The 22,261-nt window shown below is 24.7% G+C and overlaps 4 protein-coding genes across 4 annotated transcripts; 3 read left to right on the top strand and 1 right to left on the bottom strand.

Annotated features, from left to right (window-relative positions):
- Positions 1–352: 352 nt before the first annotated feature.
- On the top strand, positions 353–4,154 carry LOC126900294 (testicular acid phosphatase homolog). Its single transcript, XM_050675908.1, has 6 exons — positions 353–615; positions 1,519–1,863; positions 2,812–2,988; positions 3,486–3,609; positions 3,712–3,920; positions 3,982–4,154. The coding sequence occupies exons 1-6, from the start codon at positions 514–516 to the stop codon at positions 4,132–4,134; spliced, it is 1,110 nt and encodes a 369-aa protein (XP_050531865.1). The 5' UTR covers positions 353–513; the 3' UTR covers positions 4,135–4,154.
- LOC126900292 (CAAX prenyl protease 1 homolog) lies at positions 3,948–7,761 on the bottom strand. Its single transcript, XM_050675906.1, has 6 exons — positions 7,337–7,761; positions 6,672–6,818; positions 6,407–6,607; positions 6,039–6,333; positions 4,634–4,902; positions 3,948–4,566 (listed from the first exon to the last, which is right to left on the bottom strand). The coding sequence occupies exons 1-6, from the start codon at positions 7,421–7,423 to the stop codon at positions 4,201–4,203; spliced, it is 1,365 nt and encodes a 454-aa protein (XP_050531863.1). The 5' UTR covers positions 7,424–7,761; the 3' UTR covers positions 3,948–4,200.
- Positions 7,762–10,683: 2,922 nt separating this feature from the next.
- On the top strand, positions 10,684–16,610 carry LOC126901002 (transcription initiation factor IIA subunit 1). The gene is made up of 7 exons (XM_050677088.1): positions 10,684–10,888; positions 12,946–13,192; positions 13,273–13,542; positions 13,609–13,734; positions 13,826–14,079; positions 15,243–15,332; positions 15,499–16,610. Exons 1-7 carry the CDS (start codon positions 10,865–10,867, stop codon positions 15,604–15,606), a joined length of 1,119 nt encoding a protein of 372 aa, XP_050533045.1. The 5' UTR covers positions 10,684–10,864; the 3' UTR covers positions 15,607–16,610.
- Positions 16,611–19,852: 3,242 nt separating this feature from the next.
- On the top strand, positions 19,853–21,470 carry LOC126901044 (phosphate carrier protein, mitochondrial-like). The gene is made up of 2 exons (XM_050677173.1): positions 19,853–20,080; positions 20,145–21,470. The coding sequence occupies exons 1-2, from the start codon at positions 19,990–19,992 to the stop codon at positions 21,083–21,085; spliced, it is 1,032 nt and encodes a 343-aa protein (XP_050533130.1). The 5' UTR covers positions 19,853–19,989; the 3' UTR covers positions 21,086–21,470.
- Positions 21,471–22,261: the final 791 nt, after the last annotated feature.

Below are 22,261 nucleotides of genomic sequence, written 5' to 3'. Positions count from 1 at the left end.
TCAATGGTCCGATCCACTTAAAATTACTTTTCTTTGTATAGTCAGAACTTAAAATCTAGAAAATACAATTCTAAAATTATTCTAGTATAACCTGTCATTAAAATTTTATCTCGTAATTTTTTGTATTCAATATTTTTACATATGATACCTAAAAAATGTATTTCTTTAGAAAATTAAAAGTTAACATGAATTTTTGAAACGAAATATGATCAATCATAAATTATGTTTTTACAGAACTACAATCTTTATCATGCATTTAACAAAAACAATATATGGTTGTTTTTACTGAATACATAGCAATAATGCGTAAAAAATATTTGTTATCTTTAAAAATGGTCTTTGATTTAGTCGTTAGTTACATATTCCTACTTAATCAGTTTAAACTAAGCTCTTCAATATAGGAATGTTTTAAATCAATATAATATAATGGTCTAATTTAAGTTTTTTAACAGTGTCACACACAAAGTAGATCATTTTTTTTTAATTTTAATTATTAGTAAAATTTTGTATGTCATGTGTAATTTAAGCAAAAAATACATTTATATCATATTGTTAGTCGTGACGGGCTACTTATGTAAGACACCATCATCAAATAAGCTTAAATTCGTTTTTATTGTGAGTATATAAATTTAGACAAAATTTAAAATGCAAATAAAACTTTTATTTTATGCTATTACTTTCGAATTTATATAATATATAATTTAGATCCACATTATAAGAGCTGAAATAAGATTCGTAATCTCAAAGATATTTTATGATAATAAAATATGTGTTTAAATATTGTTTTAATCAGTGCTCGAAATGGAACATTTTTTTGTAATACATACTATATATTAATGTATTTTTTTTACAAGCCGGAACCCTAAAAAATTTTTGTCGTGAACCGGAACTACGTTCCGGTTCATTTCGAGCCCTGGTTTTAATGAAAAAATTGACAACGTTTAATATTATCTTAGTGATTTTTATATTTGTAGATATATGATTGAATTTAATTATATTAATGATAAAATACTTCTGTAATTGCTTATTTGACTTCCGTTAATTTTTTTGATGATATCTCCAATTATAATGTATTAAGAACAGGTTTGTATTCAAAAAGGACAAGAGCCTCGATGACTTAAGAAAATTACATTTTAGAAGACCATGGTTAAATCTTAGCACTGAACGACAAATTTCTCGAGTTACCCTAGTAAATGGACTTACTTAACTCTATGTATTTCTTAATGCCAATAAAGAATAATGCTTTTCTATCAATTTGCAAATAATTTTACGATTTACTGTGAACATAAAAACATAGTAGCATATAAACAGAATGTATTTAAATAACTTTGGTACTATTTAATAAATAAAATCGGGGCCTAATTATGACCTCTATAATGTGCTCCGGGATGGTACTTTGAGAGTGGCTCCCAAATAGAAAATAATAAAATATTATTAGTGTATTTCTAATTTTTATGAAAAATAAATGCTTTAATCCTTCATAAAATTTAAAATATTTAAATTAATTTTGTTAACAAGCTAATGCGAAGTGTAAATCGGGCACCTTTAAATTACTATGAAAATATCTCAAGTAACATTGAAAATTGGCCAAACGGTTTAGGAGAATTAACAAATGAAGGTATAATAAATGCGTATCGAGCAGGCAAACTCCTTAGAGAGAGGTATCGACATTTTTTGAATCCTTCCGAAAGATACAGTCCAAGTGAAATTGATGTATCTTCATCCGAAGTGGATCGGTGTTACCAAACAGCAGGTTATCTGTTAGCAGGCATGTATCCACCTGACGAACAACAAGTTTGGAACCCAGAACTGTTATGGCAACCTGTACCTATTAAAACAAGTCTTTCCAAGGATTACCATATGGTAAAATTAAAACTAAGATATTTATAGAAATAACTAAAAACTAAAAAGGGTCATAGCCATTGTTCTTTGATTATTTTCCCTAATTTTTTTTTTAATGTGATAATAAATATTTTAATTAAAATAAGAAATTGTAGTATTTTGTTCCTTACCAAATATAATTAGCATTACTCGACATTTTTAATCAAATAAAGTACACCAAATAAATAAATAAATACTGTTAGAATAATCATATATAATTAGTGACAACTGCAATTAAGACAGTTGAAATTACTAAATATTCGCTTTACTCAACTATTTATTGAGTTAATTCAACAATTTTATTAAAGTTGTTACTATCTATCTACATGTATTATAAACTATCTGATAGGTCCTATGGTAATTCGGACATTTAATTTTATTATAATTTATAATTTATGTCTTCTTTTTCTTCGCTTTTATCCCAATTACTTGTGGTCGGCCATAATTTATAACTTATGTATTATATAGNACAAACTATCTGATAGGTCCTATGGTAATTCGGACATTTAATTTTATTATAATTTATGTCTTCTTTTTCTTCGCTTTTATCCCAATTACTTGTGGTCGGCCATAATTTATAACTTATGTATTATATAGTAACTATTAAAATATATATCGAGTAATGATTTTTATAATAAAGTTAATACTAACTAAATAAATCGACGAAGTTAACTAAATTCAAATCTTAATTCTAACAAAACGATCAGTCAGTCCAGATATAAAAATTAGTTAATTTTAATAATTTTTATAGTTTAGAGTCAACTATACGAATTTATTTCTTCCAACTTATTTTGCCATTATGTTAGCCGTGTTTTACAATTGGAGTAGCTATTTAAATGGTTGTACCAATTATATTTTTCTCCTTGCAACATTTAAAGATTAGGTAAAAACTGTACAGTTTTGTTTATATTATACTTTCATAATTTTAAGTTTGGTGATAATGCACTGTATTGTCCTAAATATTGGATTGAATTACATGAAGCTTCCGAGGATTTCATTAAAACTGAGAAGATTAAGAACTTTATAAACTATTTGCGAAATAATACATTCAAAACATTGAAAACTATAAATGATGCGTTGGCAATATGTGATGTTATTTGGACTGATGTAAATAAAACTTAATATTATATTAATTAAAATACTAATACTGATTTAAATAATAAAATTAGTATTTATTTTTATTTAATTTACCTCAAAATATATTATTGAAATGTCATGACACCTCTAAGAAGAATTTTACTCAATTCATTTAATTCTAAATTTGAGTTGCCATCGCAAAATGAGACATACCCAATTTTTTTTTTTAATTTAACTTCTTTCTATCAAGTTGTAAGCTAATTTGACTAGAAAAAGCAAAATTACAAAAAAAATTTTTTGGACTTGCATTCTTTTGCATTTAGCTACTTATTTTATTTTCAATAGATAAAAGATAAATATTGCTACCCAAAAATCAATTATTGTACTATGTTGATGAAAATAAATTTTAGGCCTCTAAATTTTTAACTCTAATACCCTGCAATCTCAAAATTGCTCAGAATTTTAAATTATTAGGGGTGTCAATTTATTAATACAAAAAGAAGATTAAGAGTTTTTATTTAATACAGTACATGTCAAAAAATTCAATTCCAGATTGGGCATTAAAGCGGTTTGATGATATTGAAAAATTTATGTTACATAGCATGTTAATTTTAAATAGTAATTCTGATCAAATGAAACGATTATTCTCTGGTAATATAAGAAATGTTTAAATTTACCATATTAATAAATAAAATATACACTAATAAAATAAAATATTAATATTAATTAAAATCTGTTATTATTTTTTATTAGGAGATTTAGTGGGTGATATTATTAATCGTATGGAAGCAATTATAAATAAATCACTAAATGCAAAAAAAATGTATTTACATGTTGGTCATGATTCAACTATAGTGCCTTTTTTTAATACATTAAATGTATCTGAAATTGAATATCCCCAATTTGGGGCTACAGTTCTCATAGAATTGTATTTAACTCCTTTAAATAAAACTTTAATCAAGGTAATAAAAATCAAATTAACACAAAAATAGTAGTAATATTCATATTTAATTAAAATTTTAGTTATTATACAACAAAAACTATGAATGGAAAGAATCAAACATTAAATTAATTGAATTACCTGGTTGTCCTTTGCCATGTGGACTAGAAAATTGGCGCACACTCACGCAAAAATTTATACCACAAAACTTAAATGAAGAATGTAAAAACTCTTAAATAAAAAAAGGGAAAAATGACATATTAGTTTAATTAATTAAATTACATTTTTTAAATAAGAAAATTTCAGTCTGTCTTTGAAATAGCTTCCAAACGTTCTAAAAGCTGAGGATGAGTATGATGCCAAGACGAATATAAAGAATCATACACAGGGAAACCTAAATTATCATTATTCAATCTAATTAACCCACTTTCTAATGGTTTTGCTTTACCAAGCTTTTTGGCAAATGCATCTGCTTGAAATTCTAATTTTCTACTTAAAGTAGTCATGGCAAAAGATATAACAGTGTTGTATGGAGAAAATACATATTGGAATATAATTGCTAATCCAATTATAACTGGATGAGTAGTTTCATAAAACCCAAATGCTCGATACAACATAGAATGATCATACAACCACCCAAAAACAAAAAGCATGACAAATAAATTCACCTAAAATATATTTTAATTATTAAAAAACAAACATAAATATTTAAAAAAGTATAATTAAATTAAATACCTGTGAAATTATTATATAGCACAAAATGTGATTTAATTTCCAATGGCCAAGTTCATGACCTAAAACAGCCAAGATTTCTTCATCATTCATTCCCTTTCCTTTGTCTTTCTTAGAATCACTATCCTCTGTAGGTGTAGTTTTGCTTTCATTATCCTCTTTTTTTTCAGAAAGTTCTTCATCATTTTTCAAAAGTGTGTCATAAAGCACGATTCGTTTGCTATTGAAGAATCCGTAAAAATATGCATTACTGTGAGCTGATCGTTTAGATCCTAAAAAATTTAATTGACTTTGTAACTACTAATTTGCTGTTGCTAAGAACCTGAATAACTTATTATTTCTAAACAATACTAATTTTATAGATAATAATCAAATAATTTTAATCATTAATTAAAAAAGAATGTTTTATAGTAAGCTTGCAACTTAATTCTTCTTGAATTATTTAAACTTGAACATATAAAACTCAGTTTCTTTTAAGTATATAATTAATAGTTAATTAATTAGAGGGACGTGGGGACAACAGGTGAGAGGGAATAAAGTAGTTAAAAACGGAGAAAGCCTAAGCAATAAAGTGTTTGATACCACCTGGACAACTCGGGCGGTAGCTGTTTCATCAGTCATGTGTACAACAGGTCTATCTAATGCTTGTAGTGTCAACGGAGTAGGGACATCACTAATTAACTCTAGGCTGGACTCGTGTATATGGGAAAAAGATAGATACAAAGTAAAATGGCCAACCCCAAATAGTTGGGATTAAGGCGAGGAAGAAGAAGAATTAGAGATGGAGTGACTGAGTCGGTAATGTGGCAGTGTCTAATGCACATAGCTTTGGGTTTGATGTTCAGTCACAGTTTACTTGTTTGCTGAGCATCTTGCTCAGTAATTGGAGTTGTCATCACTTTTTTTATACTAACCTCCTGTCAAGGAATATAAATTTTTAAGAAACCTCCTCTTAGGGAAGGTTATAATAACTTTTAATAACTCGTAAAAAGTGAAAAGAAATAGAAGTAAAAATCTTAATAATAGGTATGCATTTCAGTTGACCAGTTTCAAAAAAACATTGCTATCTTCAATGAAAATAGTTACTACATATTTTTCACTATTCTGATTATCAAATATTCTTTTTTAAATTCATGTTAAATAACAGTATGTTTTTTTTACCAATTGAATCACAAATCATAAAACAAAACAAATAGTTAAACAGAAAAGACATATCATTTAAAACTTTAAATGGCTCTCCTGAATAATTGTAAAGATGTTAGTTACGAATGTATTGTAAGAGGAGGCAGTATACCGAAAAATAATTCTTTCTAAGTTAATTAACATAAACTTTTGGATATTTGTATTTTTATATCTGGAATACAAACTTATTGAAACATTTAATTCTAATATTATAATTTAGTATTACCTTCAACTATATAAATTTTATAAAGTGGAAAGTTAACTTGTTTAGCAAGTTCTTCTATTTTAGTTTTTAAAGGTCCATCAGTTAGAGCTGTATATTTGTCAAATAATGGAGCTATAAATTCTGGATATATAGTCATAATAAAAAGAGAAGTGACTACAGCAAATACCCATAGCCAGATAAAGAAGTAACGACCACCCCATTTTACAATAGTAATAGCAGCTGCAGTTATTGGCAATGCAATAACTTGGATCAATAAAAAGTTTTTGATTTTATCCTTGATGAAAAAACTTGCTGTCTAGAAATATTTAGAAAAAACAATAAATAAATAATTAATTATTTCAAATATTACATAAAATATTATTATATACTTGTTTATTAAAACCATGCTTTTCTTCAATAACAAATGTGTTGTAGATAGAAATAGGAAATGAAATTAATGTGCCCATAGTATTCATGAATAAAAGAAAAATACAACTGATCATTATTTCACTATCTTCATATTTTGTACTTGCCAAACAACTTTTGCTTAGATTCCATATTAAAGTAAATCCATTAAAACAAATAAATCCCTGATAATAAAGAAAACAAAAATTTTAAATGGTTGTAATTTATTGAACAAAAAATTATGCTTACAGTAGATATTATCATATTAAACCATTCTTCATAAATATTAAAAGTATTTTTATCAAGTCCATAAGATTTTGCTTTATTAAATGTTTCTACATCTAACACATTTACCAACTTTTCTGGAATACTATTGGTTGTTTTATACACTCGTCTCTGAAATTATATTACAATGTAAATTTGTAAAACATTACACAATAAATATAAGCGTTGATAATTATATATAAATTAAAATATTAATAACCAAAAATTTAAGAAAGTTATTATAACATAAGTGTTGAACAGTTTCAAACTTTTGGTTTTAATATTATATGAAATTGTCAACTGTAAATGATTGTTGAAGTACACAATTATAATAAAAGAAATGTTAAATTTTTTTTTTACCAAATTATGAATTGAAATTGAGTTAAATATGATACTAAAATTAACAAATGAATTACTGTCTAGTTTAATTTTTAAGACAAAATGATCATTAAGTTACAAGAATAAGAACCAGGAATTGGTACCATAGTAATTTTAACAAATTATTATGACAAAAACAATATAGAGATAACAAAATTTATATATATTATGCAAATCCAAGCATAGTAATAGATTATCAGACAAAAATTGTTAACATAAATTTTGATTATTAACAATACAGTACTTGTCTCCATATTAACTCATTATATTACCTGTCTTAGTGTTAAATATTGTTCCCACAGAAACTCGATCCATGAAAATGTTAGCACACCATAAAAAACACAAAATTCTGGTATCATTTTAAATGTTTTTTTAATCGTTCTTAATTATGTTTTTGATTACTTATAAAAATGTATACATTAATTAAATACCACAATTCGTATTCATAATTTTTAGTAATTTTATTTACTATTACAACTCTATCAGTTTACAGTTAATTTATGCTATTAATGGTAAAATTACATGTATATTAACGGATTATTAGCAATTATATTTGACATAAAATGAGTAGATGCAAAATAATATGTTTGATGATAAGAATTTTATTAAAAAATTGTTTAATTATCATATAAAAGCTAAATTTTACAAAGATAATTGCTAGCCACCGGCACAAATCATTAAATTTAAAGAGAGACAACAACAACTACCTAACGAATCAAACTCGAACGACATTTTCTCTGAAGGTTACTAAATAGTAACCGAAGTGGTATTAACCATACCACATAAATGGCAATATTCGACAAACGAACACGTATATTTCAAAGGAGTACGTGTTTGTAAAGATTCATGAGAACTCAATTTTGGGTTATTGATATATTTAAAGGATTAGAAATTACTTATTACTAATTAATTAAAATTGATTTAGTTAAAAAACTTCGAGAATTCCTGTGTTAATATAAATGGTCATTAGAAAGATTTTTATAGCTAAAAAGTAACAAAATATTTTTCTTAAAATTTGAAGGTACCTAATGCGTTTTTAGGAGGTGTAGCCTCCTGAAATCTTTATGTCCGTATATAGATGACCTCTAATAATAGAGTGCAGTTTTTTTTTATTACATGTCCAATATTATTGAGGACCGCCCTAAAATTACCGTTAGGTTTACAAAAATGAAAAAATATTGTCATAGTTTGTCAAAGACAACTGTTTTATAAAAAAATATTTGCGAAGTTAATATTTTTCATTTATTAGTTAAATGCAATTTATCTTAGCCTGTGGTCTGAAATTAGTCATTTTTAATTTATTATGTTAAAATTTTTTAATTTAAATTAAGAAGATTTCTGAAAAAGGCTCTCAAAAACTTAGGTAAAATTGTTGTCGTCCAATTTAATATAAATCCGTAACTAGCTGCCTTTATTGGAATTCAGACAAATATCCTCTTGCTTATTTTTTCACAAATGGGTACTTTAAATGTTATTTGTTATTTACATAGAATACTTCAATATTAAAACAATTGTTAAAGTTGTTTAATTTACAGACACATTGAAATCAGATAAATTAGATAGAACCGTATATAAAAGAGACATAAAAACGAGCTTCAGGCAAATAACAGAAACATAATAACTGGGTCACTATGTTCAAAAATACAAAAACTAATACATTCATTTTTTCTCTTTAAATTTATCTGTAATATTTAAATGTAAAACATCATACTGATAATATTTTTATACCTCATTTGTAAGTATCATTAATAATTATTGCAATAAACTTTTGCATTAAAATGAGTGTATAAACATATTTTATATCAATACCGATTTATTTATATATTCTGTTTCGTAAATTTTTTAATGATATATAGGTAAACTTTTTCAATATACATTGATGCAATAAATTACAAACTGTGCTTTGAACACTAATATTTAAATATAAATAATCTACTTCCCTCAATTACATATATACATATAAAATTTGCCACGAAAGATATTAAATATCTCTCGATATAGAGAATTTTAATTTATCTCCCTCCTTCTAAAAACATCATCAACTAATTTTATCATATAATAAAACAAATAAATACTTCTAAATTAAATTTTTTTATCTAATTGTAATTAACGTTTGATCGAGATTAATATTTTTTTTTTATTATGTAAGATCTTATTTAAAATCTCTGTATATTGATCTAATTGGGAGTCTATAAAAACTGAAAAAATAGTTAGTTATAACACATAATTCTTTTTAAAAAATAATTCAATTTTTAAAAATATAGAGGCATTAAAAAATAAGGTTTCTAAAGTATTTTAATACAATAATATATTATATTTTCTTTTTTATACAATAATCCATGATCTTTCAAAAATAAGAAAAATATATGGCATGATTTTATGTTTATTTATCTTTCAAAAATGAATTTATTTTTATAAAAACTAATGGAAATTAAAGCCACATGACAAAGTCACGTATTAAACACAATTTGAATTTTTATTTGTGAAATACATATTTACAATATAACACACTTATAAAAGTTTTTGGAATAAATAATTTTTATTATTTCTTGAGTTAATATAGTATTAAAAAACCAATTTGTGAACTTAATGTTAGCTATAAAAAAATTGTGTATTCTTCCCTTTCTAATAAATCATTTTGAAAAAACGAGATAGGCTGTTTTGCTATGGAAACAACAATATGCAATAATGATTATTATAATTTTTCAATAATTTGACGACGTATAAAAAAAATTATTTTTACATAATATAAGAATTTAATTAAAAAATAAGTATTTAACGAAAATACCACAAGTATACGTTAATTTGTCGTTTAATTCACAAAAAAGAAATTAAGTGTAAATGTATAATCTAAATATCTTCATTAAGCTTAAAACTTTAACAAAACTTCTACTTATTATCTCGTTTATGACCAATCTTGTAATTACCAGACCTCGACTTCTATATAAAATATTTACTATTGATAAGAATTGAACCTTATTTAATTTAAATGCATAGATAAATATTTGAAAAAAATTGTACTAAGATTTTCACTTGGCTCTCAGCCAAGTCATAGATGGAACCTAATATTGAAAAATAACGGAGGTCTCTCGATGATTGCAGCAGAGTACCTTGTTATCAAGCAAAGTTATCTTTGAAAGAAAATTTTTTAGGCTCTTGAAATATCATACATGATGTATACATCATTATTACTACTTAGATCACTATCGTTTACTTATAAAAAATTACACAAAGTAATATACAGTACTACGGTAGTAACGCAAAGCCAAAAAAAAAACCGGACGATCGTAGTATATTACACGAAACATAGGTTAATCATTGTGTAAGTACAAGTTTATATAGAATATAAAGTTAAAAAATGGATAGATTTCATCAATTAAAATAAATAGATAAAAAAAATTCAAATTAATTAAATTCATCGGATAATTCTAAGAAAATGTATAGTCTCGCTCCTTACAAATAATAGCGGTTCAATTTATAATAAACTTTTATCATCAATAATAAGCTTAAGTTGATCTTAAGTCCATTATTTTTGTTAAGACGATATTTGGCAGTTGGCTAAACTGTATTAGCCAGTGACGTCACGCGAGTGTTAAAACCTGCTGCATCCGTATATTGGCTGACAGTATAAAAGGAGTCGCGGCACATGGTGAAACTTGGGTTTTTCTCGTAAAAACCCCACATAAGACGTTATCCGTAGTCGGTGTTTTTATATAAATTAAAAAAAAACTGATTTTACTCCAATTGTATAAACTAATTTAATTTAAAATTCCTAAACAATTTATTAAAAATAATTTAATATGTCTGTATCTCAAACGACAGTGGTGAGTATTTAATATTGTTATAAGTGTTAGTAGTACACCATATGCCACATATGCATTTCAATTATTGGAAACCTTATTAATTTTTAAAAATATCTTTTGTTAATTGAATTTATTTTTATTATGGTTACAATTTTATTAAAATTTTTCATATATAATTTATTTTTTCAAGTAATTGTTTTGGTCTGAAGGTTACTTTGTAGGTCAACAATTTGTTAATCTAAAGTTTACATCATTGTATATTATTTCATATAACTATTTTTTTAAATGTATTCAGAATACGTATTTTTGTCTAATATATGTATATATTTTTGTGATTTTGTTATGATTGTTTTCATTTATTTTGGAGTTTAGAAAATATTTTAAAATGATAATGTAACGAAAATTTTGTATTTGAGAGAAAATACATATAGTGAATGTAAAAAAAGTGACTTGTAGATAAGTTAACTAAAAAATATAAATAACAAGTGTTCAGTGTAAATATGTCATGCAAACATAATTAGTGGTATTTTTTCCAAAATTGAACCCTTACAAACAAAAGAATTTTTAATTTGTATCAAACAATAAGATAAATTTTTTATTGAGATTTTATTGTTCACCATAATATTGACTTATGTATTGGGTTATCCTCTTTTTTTCACTTCATTAAAATTCTAAAATATTTAGATATTGAAGGTTAAGTTTCTTATTTATAATAATAAGTTTAATTTTTTAAATCAAGATTTTTGACATAATGATATTATTTTAATAGGCAGTTTTAAAATATAATTAAACTTTAAAAAATTTTTCTAAACTTATTTTTATTTTAAATCCAACGTTAAAGATACTTTAACGTTAAAGAATTTCCTTAACTTCCATTTTGTGAAGAAAAATGAAAAATAATTTTTAAAAGTGTATAAAAGCTTCAAACTACTAAATTTATTTTACTGCATATTTATAAATTTTAATTATCATAAATTATTTTACTTACATGAATATTACAAGTTTTTTTATAATATACATTTTTTATAGGTGTAAAATATATTCTTAACTAAAGTTGTTTAATTTAAAACTAGTTTTATTTACATAAAACATGTTGAGCTTCATTATTTTGTAAAGAAATATGTTAACAACTATATCATTTTTTATGTATATGAAGTGAATAATGATAAATAAAAAAAATGTGATGTATTTAGTACTTTTAATAAAACAGATTTTTAAAAATCATGATTTTATTTTAGATTTGACAGATACCCTAAAAGTTTGGGCATCAATAAGTTTTTAATAGTTAAAAATCCTTATTATTCTTACTGCCAGTCCAACTTAGGTTTTATTATATGATAATATAAATTGATCAGAAATACTCGTAAGCTATATTGTATGACTTTTATAGATTTCATAAAGATTAAACATAAATAAATCAATAATAATTATCAGCAAAATATACAATTCTTTTAAATGTCAACAAAAAATGATTTATACACATCCATTACTAATAAAAATTTTCAAAAAAACTAAAATTTCTAAAAAAAAAAACAGATTTTTTTTCAGAAAAACTTAAAACATAATAATAACTTAATAAGTTTTCTTAACTAAAGTAAGGTAATTTTAAATGAAATTAGAAATTATAAAGCTAGTTGTACCAAACGGTTGTATTTTTTAGTCAACTTTTGATAAATTTTCAGGAGAAAAAAACAAATTTGTTTTATTTTAAGTGTAAAGAAAAGTTTTGCTATAACTGGTAAAATATTGTACATTTCTATTTATTAAAAATTTTCTTAATGTAGTTCCTGCCATATATTATTTTATCAAAAAATAAAGTATATTTAGCTTTTTATTGCAGCAATCTCCTCAATTATAAATGTATTTTTAAAGGGAATGCCTATTATTTATTTTTTAATTACAATAAAAATAATAACTACAAATTTAAAAATAGAATTTTTGCATCTTAAGTAATATTTATTAAATATTTTAAGAAAAATAATGATTATATAATTATTTAAATTATTTGCATTAACCCTATTTCATTTTATGAAGTATAAAATTTAATTCAGCTTTTATTATGTTTATTTTCAATTTAGTTAAAATTATATGAAGCAGTTATTGAAGACACTATAAATGGATCTCGTGAATTTTTTGCTGAAGAGGGTATAGACGATCAGATTTTATTAGAACTAAGAGCATCATGGGAATCAAAAGTAAAGGCTAGTAAAGCAATTGATCCACCAGTTCAACCAGAAGTCACCCAGCTTCCGAAAACTGCACCTCAGCCACAATCTGTTGTAAATAAACAAAATAAAGGTGGCCAGTATACACCAACAATAGTTAGTAAGTTATAATGTCATATTTGTGTCTTAATAATTTTAAAAGAATATTAATATTTTAAATAATTTTTTTTTTTTTTTTAGATAATAGTGTGCAACAATTGAAAATGATACAACAGCAAAAAATGCAACAACAACTTCAACAACAACAACAACATCAGCATCAGCATCAACAACACCAACATCAACATATACAACACCACCAACAACCACAGCAGCAAAATAACTTGATTTTGCCCTCTGATTATGCTAATAAATATGTTCCAATTCAAATTACGTTACCAGCTCAACCAGGTTCGCAAGAATCAGGTTCTAGAGTTCTCTCTATTCAAGTTCCTAGTTCTGCTATACAAGGTAAACTTTTACAAATAATTTAAAAGTTAATTATAAACATTTATTGATACAAATTAAATTTGATAGGAAATATTTTACAAAGCATTCTTACTGGGCCAGTCATCACTAACAGTATGGCACTACCCACTCATTTAGCAACTGCACTTTTGCAACAACATGTCAATAATGTTTTACAGGGTCAAAGCATATCTGGTAATTAATTAACTAAAATTTGATTGATTTTGATTATTTCTTATGTTTTATTGGAATATTTTTATACTATTATTTTTGAAACCCATAATAGGTATTCAAACTGTTCAATCTACTGAAGTAATACAGCAGCAACAACAACAACTTCAACAAAATAATCAAACATTTATTAGTGGGAATGGCTCAACAGGGGGTGTGAAAAGAACTATTGCTCAAGTTGATGGTACTAATGATTCTTCTACATCCGATGAAGATGATGATGATATTGATGATGACCTAGGCGATGATGATGATGACGATGATGATGAGGACGATGACAAAGAGGATCAAAATAGTGCTTCAGATGCTGTAAGAATTATTTTTTAGTTGAAAGTAGCCAAGTTTATTAACAACCCAAATGTAAACATTATTATTATTTATTGTTTTATTTATGTAGCATGATACTTTTGTAAATGTAGAGTATTATTGTTATTTTTATTTTTTCAAAAATGAAATAAAACAATAAAAATTTATCTTAAGTTAATAATTATTTATAAATGAGGAAATATCAAAAATATATTTGGAAAAATAAAAGATCTTGTTTACTCTTGTTTTCCTCATAAATAGTAATGAGTGATTTGATTATTTGTATCTTTTTTGCATTATGTACCATACTATTTTTCAAGCAATTTTCTTATTTACACTTAATATATTATAACAGCCATTTTAATTTAAAAAAATATGTTTCAACTAAAAACTTTAACAACAATTGATGCTGTAACCCATTTTTATTATTTTTTTCTCCGCTTATCAAATAGGGTAATGACACTAGTCATTGGCAATTTTTATGTTTAATATGTCTTTAATGTTCTGAAAAGTAGACTTATATTTTCTTATTCAGTACCATAGTTGATTCAAAAAAATATTATTTAAGACTTAAATAAATTATTAACCAGGTATTAAACTCGAATGGCAAAAAATGGTTTATATTTTAATGACTGGTGTTGTTACTTTATATCTCAAGTACAAAATTGATTGTATTAAGACATAAATAATAACTTTTAAAATACAGTAATCTTATTGTATTTAAAACTTTTAAATTATGTTATTGAAAGCTGTTATCATTTCTTAGTAATTTTATATATTCTTAATAATTTAACCCAATTCAACTATCTTAGAAAGGTCCATTTGAAAATGACAACCCACAAAGACTAATATTTAATTTAAAAACAAAAGTAGTTGATAATTAAAAACGAAAAAAAAATTTCTATTCAAAATTCCTTCTTAAAATAAGGATGAATAATTGAAAATTAAACAATTTTTGAGTTATTTATTGTATCTTAAATAAATATTCTTCAAGATTTCATCTTAAGTAACAGCTCTGCGTTTTTAATATGACAAATTGGTATGAAAATATAATTTCATTACTTAAGTTTTTAAAGTATTTATAATATAAATTAATATAAGTTAAATATAATAAAAAAATTAATTTCTGTTGATACATCCTAATTGTAATACTTATTATAATTTAGGAACCATTAAATTCTGGAGATGATGTTAGTGATGTTGATAATGGTGATTTATTTGAAACAGATAATGTAATTGTTTGTCAATATGATAAGGTAATTTTTGTATTTATATTCCTTGACAAATTATCAAAATTTGACATAATTCTTCTAAAAGTTAACAAATATTTTTATTAATTCAGTTAGTTGATTTAACAATGCAAACAAATTAAATTTAAATGTTTAATAAACATGATTAAAAATAATAATACATTTTTTTTAGATTACCAGAAGTCGAAATAAGTGGAAATTATACTTCAAAGATGGTATAATGAGTTTGAATGGTTATGATTATGTCTTTCAAAAAGCAACTGGTGATGCTGAATGGTAATAGAGGCATTAATAATTATTACGCAGCTAAATGTCACAAAATGATAAAATTGTAAAATTTTTCAACTTGAAACATTAATTGTTGATTGTATAAATTGGGTATTATAATTGTATAGGTACCTGTTCTCGGGCCTTTAATTGTGTACAAAATTAAATGTATGTATTGTGTGTGAGGCATAAATAATTTGTATTTTAATACATATTTTCATTTGTGAAAATATGACAGTATTTTTATATTACATTTTTGTTTAGTTATCGTCTTATAAATAAATAAGAAAGTTGTAATATTTTATTTAAAATGTATTTTCATTAACATTACACTATAATTTGTGTTTAATTTATTACAACTATCATAATTTATCTTTATAAAATTAGTTCTTATTTTTTCACTAAATGCTGAAAAAATGTAGACTATTAAGCCGTATAATCTTTGAGAATTAAACAAATACAAACTTTTTGTAATAATTTAGTTTATGATTTGAGTATTTATATTTGAATCTATAAACAAAATGTATAAACTTATTAAAAATTTGTTTGAATTTATCATAATAAATGTTTAAATAATGAGAAATTAAAAAAGTCTGTTATAAAATTATTTATACAATCTTTTGCATTTCTATTTAAAGCCTTAGAGTTTGTATGAATATTTTTTTTAATTTTTCTATACAAACTAAGATGCAATTGAATTATCAATTATTTTAATATTATTTTGTATCAAAGATTATAGGGTAAAATTGACTTACTTTGGTATTGTAATTTTTTTTTTCTATTATAATTTTCATCCAGTAACATTACAGAATATTAATCTATGAATTTATCAAGAATTAAATTATATTGTACATACATGTACAGAGTATTTTAAGACTCTTATTATTTGTTTTGGTGAATGATTTTTTTATAATATGAGTTATTCTAAAACTACTATAAAAATTGACTTCGAAGTAAATGTATTAATTGAAAATGTATGAAAGGATTACTATTAAATCTGTTTGTTATTTCTTTGAATTTTTTATTAATTATTCACATTTACATACTTTATATTTAACCTTTTTTTGATAATACATACATTGATCAATTATGTATAAGGTTAAACAATTTTTGTTCATCCCTTAAGTGCTAAAAATATAAACTATATTTTTTATAGGAACTAAACAATTTTGTTTTTATATTTCTTTTGTTATTCCTTGTTAAAGTTTAACAATTTTTGACTAATTTTTCTATTATTGATTTGCTATTTTGCACACAGTAATTATCATTTCTTCATACTGTCTTATAAAAAAAATTGAATTGAGTATTGTTGTTATCATATCTATTACAATATCTAGAATTATGCAAATAATTTATGGTTTTATGAAAAAGATTATTGTTCCTTCGGTTTTATTAAAACGGAAAACTAAATTTTATTTTAAGTACAAACTTATAAACAATTTTAAAGTGTAATCAATTTACTGGATAACAAAAGTTATAAAAATAAATTGTTTGTTTTATTTTTTTCTGTCACATAAGACCAAAAATAGGTATTCCATTAAAGTAAATTAAAGTTTAGGTTTTTTATCCTGAAAGGATAAATAATAACATGTTTACTACGTATAATTTTACAGATTTTTAAATCAAATAATATTTTTCTATACAAAAATTGAAGGTATTTAAAAAACAAAAAAAGAAAGGTCCTCATTGGCCTATTTCATCATCATAAGAAGCGGACGATTAGTTAAATGACTGGTGGAACAAAAAAAATGAGAAAATAAACATAATGTACCGGAATTAAAAACAGAGATCAGCTAAAGTTAATAAATTGAGCACCTTATGTACTAATAAATAATCATGCAGACAGTCAATCCCCCAAAATTATAACGTTTCATAATAATAATTAATTTTCGTGGCTATTATTACTTAAAATCATAAATATATTAAAAATATTAATTTAAAAGTGAAAAAATTGACTCAAAAAGCCACAAGAATTACTAAAAAGATGCGTATACGAAATTTTGGAATAATTGTAGCATTGTAACAAAAGTTAAACATTTTGTATAGTTTTTAGATTTAAATGTACTTTTAATTTTAAATTATATTGTTATCTAATAATTGATTTTGACGTAATTCAACATTTAAACGTTGTATAATTTTTATGTTTAACGTTCCTACATTTTTAAGTTAATCAATAAAAGGGTTAGACTTAATTCACTACCATAAGGATTTTTTAATGACTACTTTTTTTTCACATAGAATTTTTTGCAATATGATACGAAAACAAATTTTTGTTTTACGTTGTAACTTTTCAGTAGTTATATAATACTTATTTTTAGTTCAGTACTTATAACTAATTATACTAATATTTTATAATTATTACTTTTAATTTTATTTAACGTCCTCTAAAAGCTATTACTTGTGTCAGAGAGGACGAGAAATCCACATTTTACAGTAATTAGTATCACAAATTTTTGGTTTTTATTTTTCAGTTTTTGATTGCGTTTTAGCAACATTTTTCGTTTTAAGCTTTGTAATCAGGAATTGAAAACGTTTTAAAAATTACATTTTATTAAATAAATCCAAAAACTTTGATTATTATGTACCAAAAATATTGTTAAATTAGTTTTTTAATTAAATTATAGCCTCTGAAACGATATTTTCGATTTATTTTGGAACAAAGCAAAAATGTTCCAGAACCCATCAATTAATCAAGAATTAATTTAAATTCATGATTTTTTTAAAAATCCTAATCTGTTTCAATATCTAAACATAATCCACATCAATAAAAACTGATATTTATATTAAATAAAAGATAATTTGTGTAAAAATAATGTTTTTAATTATGATTATAGCGTATACTTTCCATATTCCTCTATCGAAAAATTAAAAAATTACATAATTTATAAAGGTAAAAATACAATCAAGTTCACTCAGTGGCATTGACGGACCCTAGGAATAGCTATCTAAAAAGCAACGTATTATTTTTAACTTAATAAATAAAATATTTAAAAAAAGTTGCTGAACTAAATCAAACGTGAATAATTACTTTATGTAGACCTTATTTTTGAACATAATTGTAATACACATTTGTTATTTACATATTTTTACCGAGACTGTCATAGTTTAAAATATCATGATAAAATAAAAATTAGGATACATTTGATGTAGTAAAGTAAATTTTAATCATACAAATTACGCCAAGATTTTTTGGTTAATTACTATTAAGAACTAAATGTGTTATTAAAATGATTTCTATAAAAACCAAATATGTAAATCAACGATCAATGATAATTCCTTCAAACCCACAGTCAGGTTATTGTAAATAAAATAATTTTTTTCAAAATAAAACTAAAGATTTCTTTAAATTTTACGGACGGTCTGTCGTATAAATGAGCTGCTGAAAAAAATCTCAGGGTCATTTAAAATTAGGGTTAAAAAAAACAAGATCCATTTATATTATTATTGAGATACTAACTACCAAGCTTTGAATAGTTTCAAAGTAAAATTGCATTATAACATACAGAATAATGGATAATAATTACAAATAATAATTGAGAGAAGAGAATAATTTTTATTAAGTCCTATTTCCCATTAGTTACAGTAGGTAGCTATAACCTGTAACTTCTTAATTCATTAGGAGCCTCAGATTTTTATGGCGAATTTTTTTTTGCCGTATAAAATAGGGCCCAGAATTTTAATCTTACTTTAGGCTCCAAAAAACCTAAATCGGGGTTTAACTTTTATATCAAACAATAAAATAGTTTTTCATAGCCAAAGTATACAAGAAATTATCGAAAAATGCTATGTTAAATTAATTATTTATAATTCATTATCAGAAATATTATGTTTGAATACGGTGTAGGTCAAATTATAAGTTATTTAATATATTTTTAATTATTATAAAATACGATATAGAATTAAGTAAAGATGAATACAAACTACCTACATTAATCAACATTAATAATTAATCGCATTGAGTGCATTATTGAATGCGATTACAAATATACAACGAGGCCGATATCTTTCCATGTGCAGTGTTTTATAGTGAAAATATTAAAAATATTGTATTATAATATAATACAATATTAGATATTATACTATAATACCTAATTTATTTAAAATGTAGATATTTAATTTATCGATATAGTTAGCTTAGGTTCAAATAGTAATAGTAATTGTACTTGTATTTATATGGTTAATACAATTTTTTTTCATTATTTAAGACACATAATTGGTACTTTGGACAACCTGACGAAGCCCTGCTGATTATGTGAGATAAAATTTTCTCATACTTCTCGTTCACCTAGCCTAATTTACAGTATCCGTGACCCGGCACCTTTTAGGCTGTACCTTTTGGCTTGAGCTTTGTAATTTACCGCTCTTTTTAAAATTTCAGTCTTAAAATACTATCAAAATGATTTCTCCTTTTCATCAACTGAAGAAGCCATCCGAACAACAAAACACCATGATGAAATACCCTCAATTTCAATCTCACCTTGTACCAGGTGAGTAGAATAATACGATTTTTGTAAGTATATAGATTTTATTATTATTATTGATATTTTAAAGGGAGAACTATTGCTGCTGCTGCTGTAAATGAAGATAGTTGTGAGTTTGGGTCTCCAAAATACTTTGCTCTTTGTGGCTTGGGTGGCATTATATCATGTGGATTAACCCACACTATGGTGACACCTTTAGATCTAGTCAAATGCCGTCTTCAAGTAAATCCTGGAAAGTACAAAAATCTAATTAATGGTTTCAAGGTTACTATGGCCGATGAAGGTGTTCGTGGATTAGCCAGGGGTTGGGCTCCAACTGCTATAGGTTATTCAATTCAAGGACTAGGAAAATTTGGATTGTATGAATACTTTAAAATTTTTTATGGTAACATCATAGGAGAAGAAAATGCCTATTATTGGCGAACATCGCTCTATTTAGCTGCTTCTGCATCAGCAGAACTTTTTGCTGACATTGGGTTAGTTCCACTTGAATCTATCAAAGTCAAAATTCAAACTACACCAGGTTTTGCTAATACTATGCGAGAAGCTGTCCCAAAAATGATTCAACAAGAAGGTGTATCTGCTTTCTTCAAAAGTTTGGTACCTTTGTGGATGAGGCAAATTCCATATACCATGATGAAGTTTGCCTGTTTTGAAAGAACTGTTGAGTTAATTTACAAACATGTTGTGCCTAAACCCCGTGCTGATTGTACTAAAGGAGAACAGTTGGTTGTTACTTTTGCTGCTGGCTACATTGCTGGAGTTTTCTGTGCTGTTGTATCTCACCCTGCTGATACACTTGTTTCAAAACTAAATCAAGAAAAAGGAGCTTCTTCTATAGATGTTCTTAAGAAAATTGGTTTTGGCGGTTTATGGAAAGGTTTAGGACCCAGGATTATCATGATTGGTACTTTAACTGCTCTTCAATGGTTTATATATGACTTTGTTAAAGTATCCTTAAACATTCCTCGACCACCACCTCCAGCTCCTCCTAAGGGAAAAACCGAATAATGCATAAAAGTAGAAACATTTAATAACCATCAATCTTATTGAAGTCTAGATAAATCAAGTTTTACTATTACAAGTCGATTGACAGTGTTTTCAATATTATATGACCGAAAATATCTAATTGCTTTTACTTTTATTTAAATACTAGATGCTTTTATTATCATTCCGAAAACCAGACCTCATATATGTACTAATGAAAAAATGTGCAACTTTTATTGTATACCTAATATTGTTTGTCATATCCTTGCTTAAAATAATTACTTAAATGTAACTAGTCCTATAGAATTTACCAAAGTACATTTGATTTATTAAGTTATTAATGAGTTTGTTGTTAATTATTTAATCTTTGTTGTTAAATTTAAGAAATAAAATACTTAGAAACATATAATTTCAAATGTTATTTTTTTTTATAAATCTGTTTTAAGTTAGTTCTTGTTAATGGTGGAGTTATAAATAGATTGAAATATTTGGCACATTTACTATATTGTATGGTTATATTTAATGATGGTCAAATGGGAAGGGATTAGGAGGAAGATCCCCTCCATAAATCTAATCTTTTTAAATGATCGTCATGAAAATGCAAACATTTTTAGTAATTTAAAATATATTAGTTTAATTTTTTAGTTAATAGTAAAACCAGTGCTCGAATTGGGGGGGGTGCGCAGGGGGACGTAGCTCCTCTACTTTTTTTAAAATTTTTTTGCGCACCCCAACTACTTTTTTTTATTGAGACGGGAGGACGGTGGAAAATACCACCTCTTTTTTTTTTTTTTTAAATATTAGTATGATAATGAAATATGATTTATTAATAAATACTAAATAAAGTAATGAGTAAAAAAAAAAAAACTTCAAAATACTAGGGACGCAGTTTTCAAATTGTTAAGTTGAGCTACCCTACTTATTTTTGGCCAATTCGAGCACTGAGTAAAACTAATATAATATATATATGAAAAAAAGGACCTTCCTTGTAATTAAGTTACTTGTTTATTATAAAAGTAATATAACTTTATTTCTTGTTATATTCAGTAATTTTTAGTTTGATATAAGTACCAAAAAAAAGTAATATACCACATTTAACACTGGTTGATTATTAGCTTCGATGCGAAGCGGTGATGGTATTCATTTTACTATGATGTGTTTTTTTTTTTTTTTTTTTTTTTTTTTTTTTTTTTTTTTTTT

Source organism: Daktulosphaira vitifoliae, unplaced genomic scaffold (assembly GCF_025091365.1).
Source record: "Daktulosphaira vitifoliae isolate Bord-2020 unplaced genomic scaffold, ASM2509136v1 Scaffold_3, whole genome shotgun sequence".
NCBI lineage: Eukaryota > Metazoa > Arthropoda > Insecta > Hemiptera > Phylloxeridae > Daktulosphaira > Daktulosphaira vitifoliae.
This window is presented reverse-complemented; position numbering and strand designations above follow the sequence as displayed.

Bases quoted from the DNA above. Each gene is read 5' to 3' on its own strand.
- LOC126900294 (XM_050675908.1), top strand. From the start codon at position 514: ATGTGTAATTTAAGCAAAAAATACATTTATATCATATTGTTAGTCGTG. The intron at 1,864-2,811 runs GTAAAATTAAAA...CATAATTTTAAG, and splicing joins TTTCCAAGGATTACCATATG to TTTGGTGATAATGCACTGTA. The intron at 3,921-3,981 runs GTAATAAAAATC...TTAAAATTTTAG, and splicing joins TAAATAAAACTTTAATCAAG to TTATTATACAACAAAAACTA.
- LOC126900292 (XM_050675906.1), bottom strand. From the start codon at position 7,423: ATGATACCAGAATTTTGTGTTTTTTATGGTGTGCTAACATTTTCATGG. The intron at 4,903-6,038 runs GTAATACTAAAT...TAAATTTTTTAG, and splicing joins TAAAATTTATATAGTTGAAG to GATCTAAACGATCAGCTCAC. The intron at 4,567-4,633 runs GTATTTAATTTA...AATATATTTTAG, and splicing joins GCTATATAATAATTTCACAG to GTGAATTTATTTGTCATGCT.
- LOC126901002 (XM_050677088.1), top strand. From the start codon at position 10,865: ATGTCTGTATCTCAAACGACAGTG. The intron at 13,735-13,825 runs GTAATTAATTAA...AACCCATAATAG, and splicing joins ACAGGGTCAAAGCATATCTG to GTATTCAAACTGTTCAATCT. The intron at 14,080-15,242 runs GTAAGAATTATT...ATTATAATTTAG, and splicing joins AAAATAGTGCTTCAGATGCT to GAACCATTAAATTCTGGAGA.
- LOC126901044 (XM_050677173.1), top strand. From the start codon at position 19,990: ATGATTTCTCCTTTTCATCAACTGAAGAAGCCATCCGAACAACAAAAC. The intron at 20,081-20,144 runs GTGAGTAGAATA...GATATTTTAAAG, and splicing joins TCAATCTCACCTTGTACCAG to GGAGAACTATTGCTGCTGCT.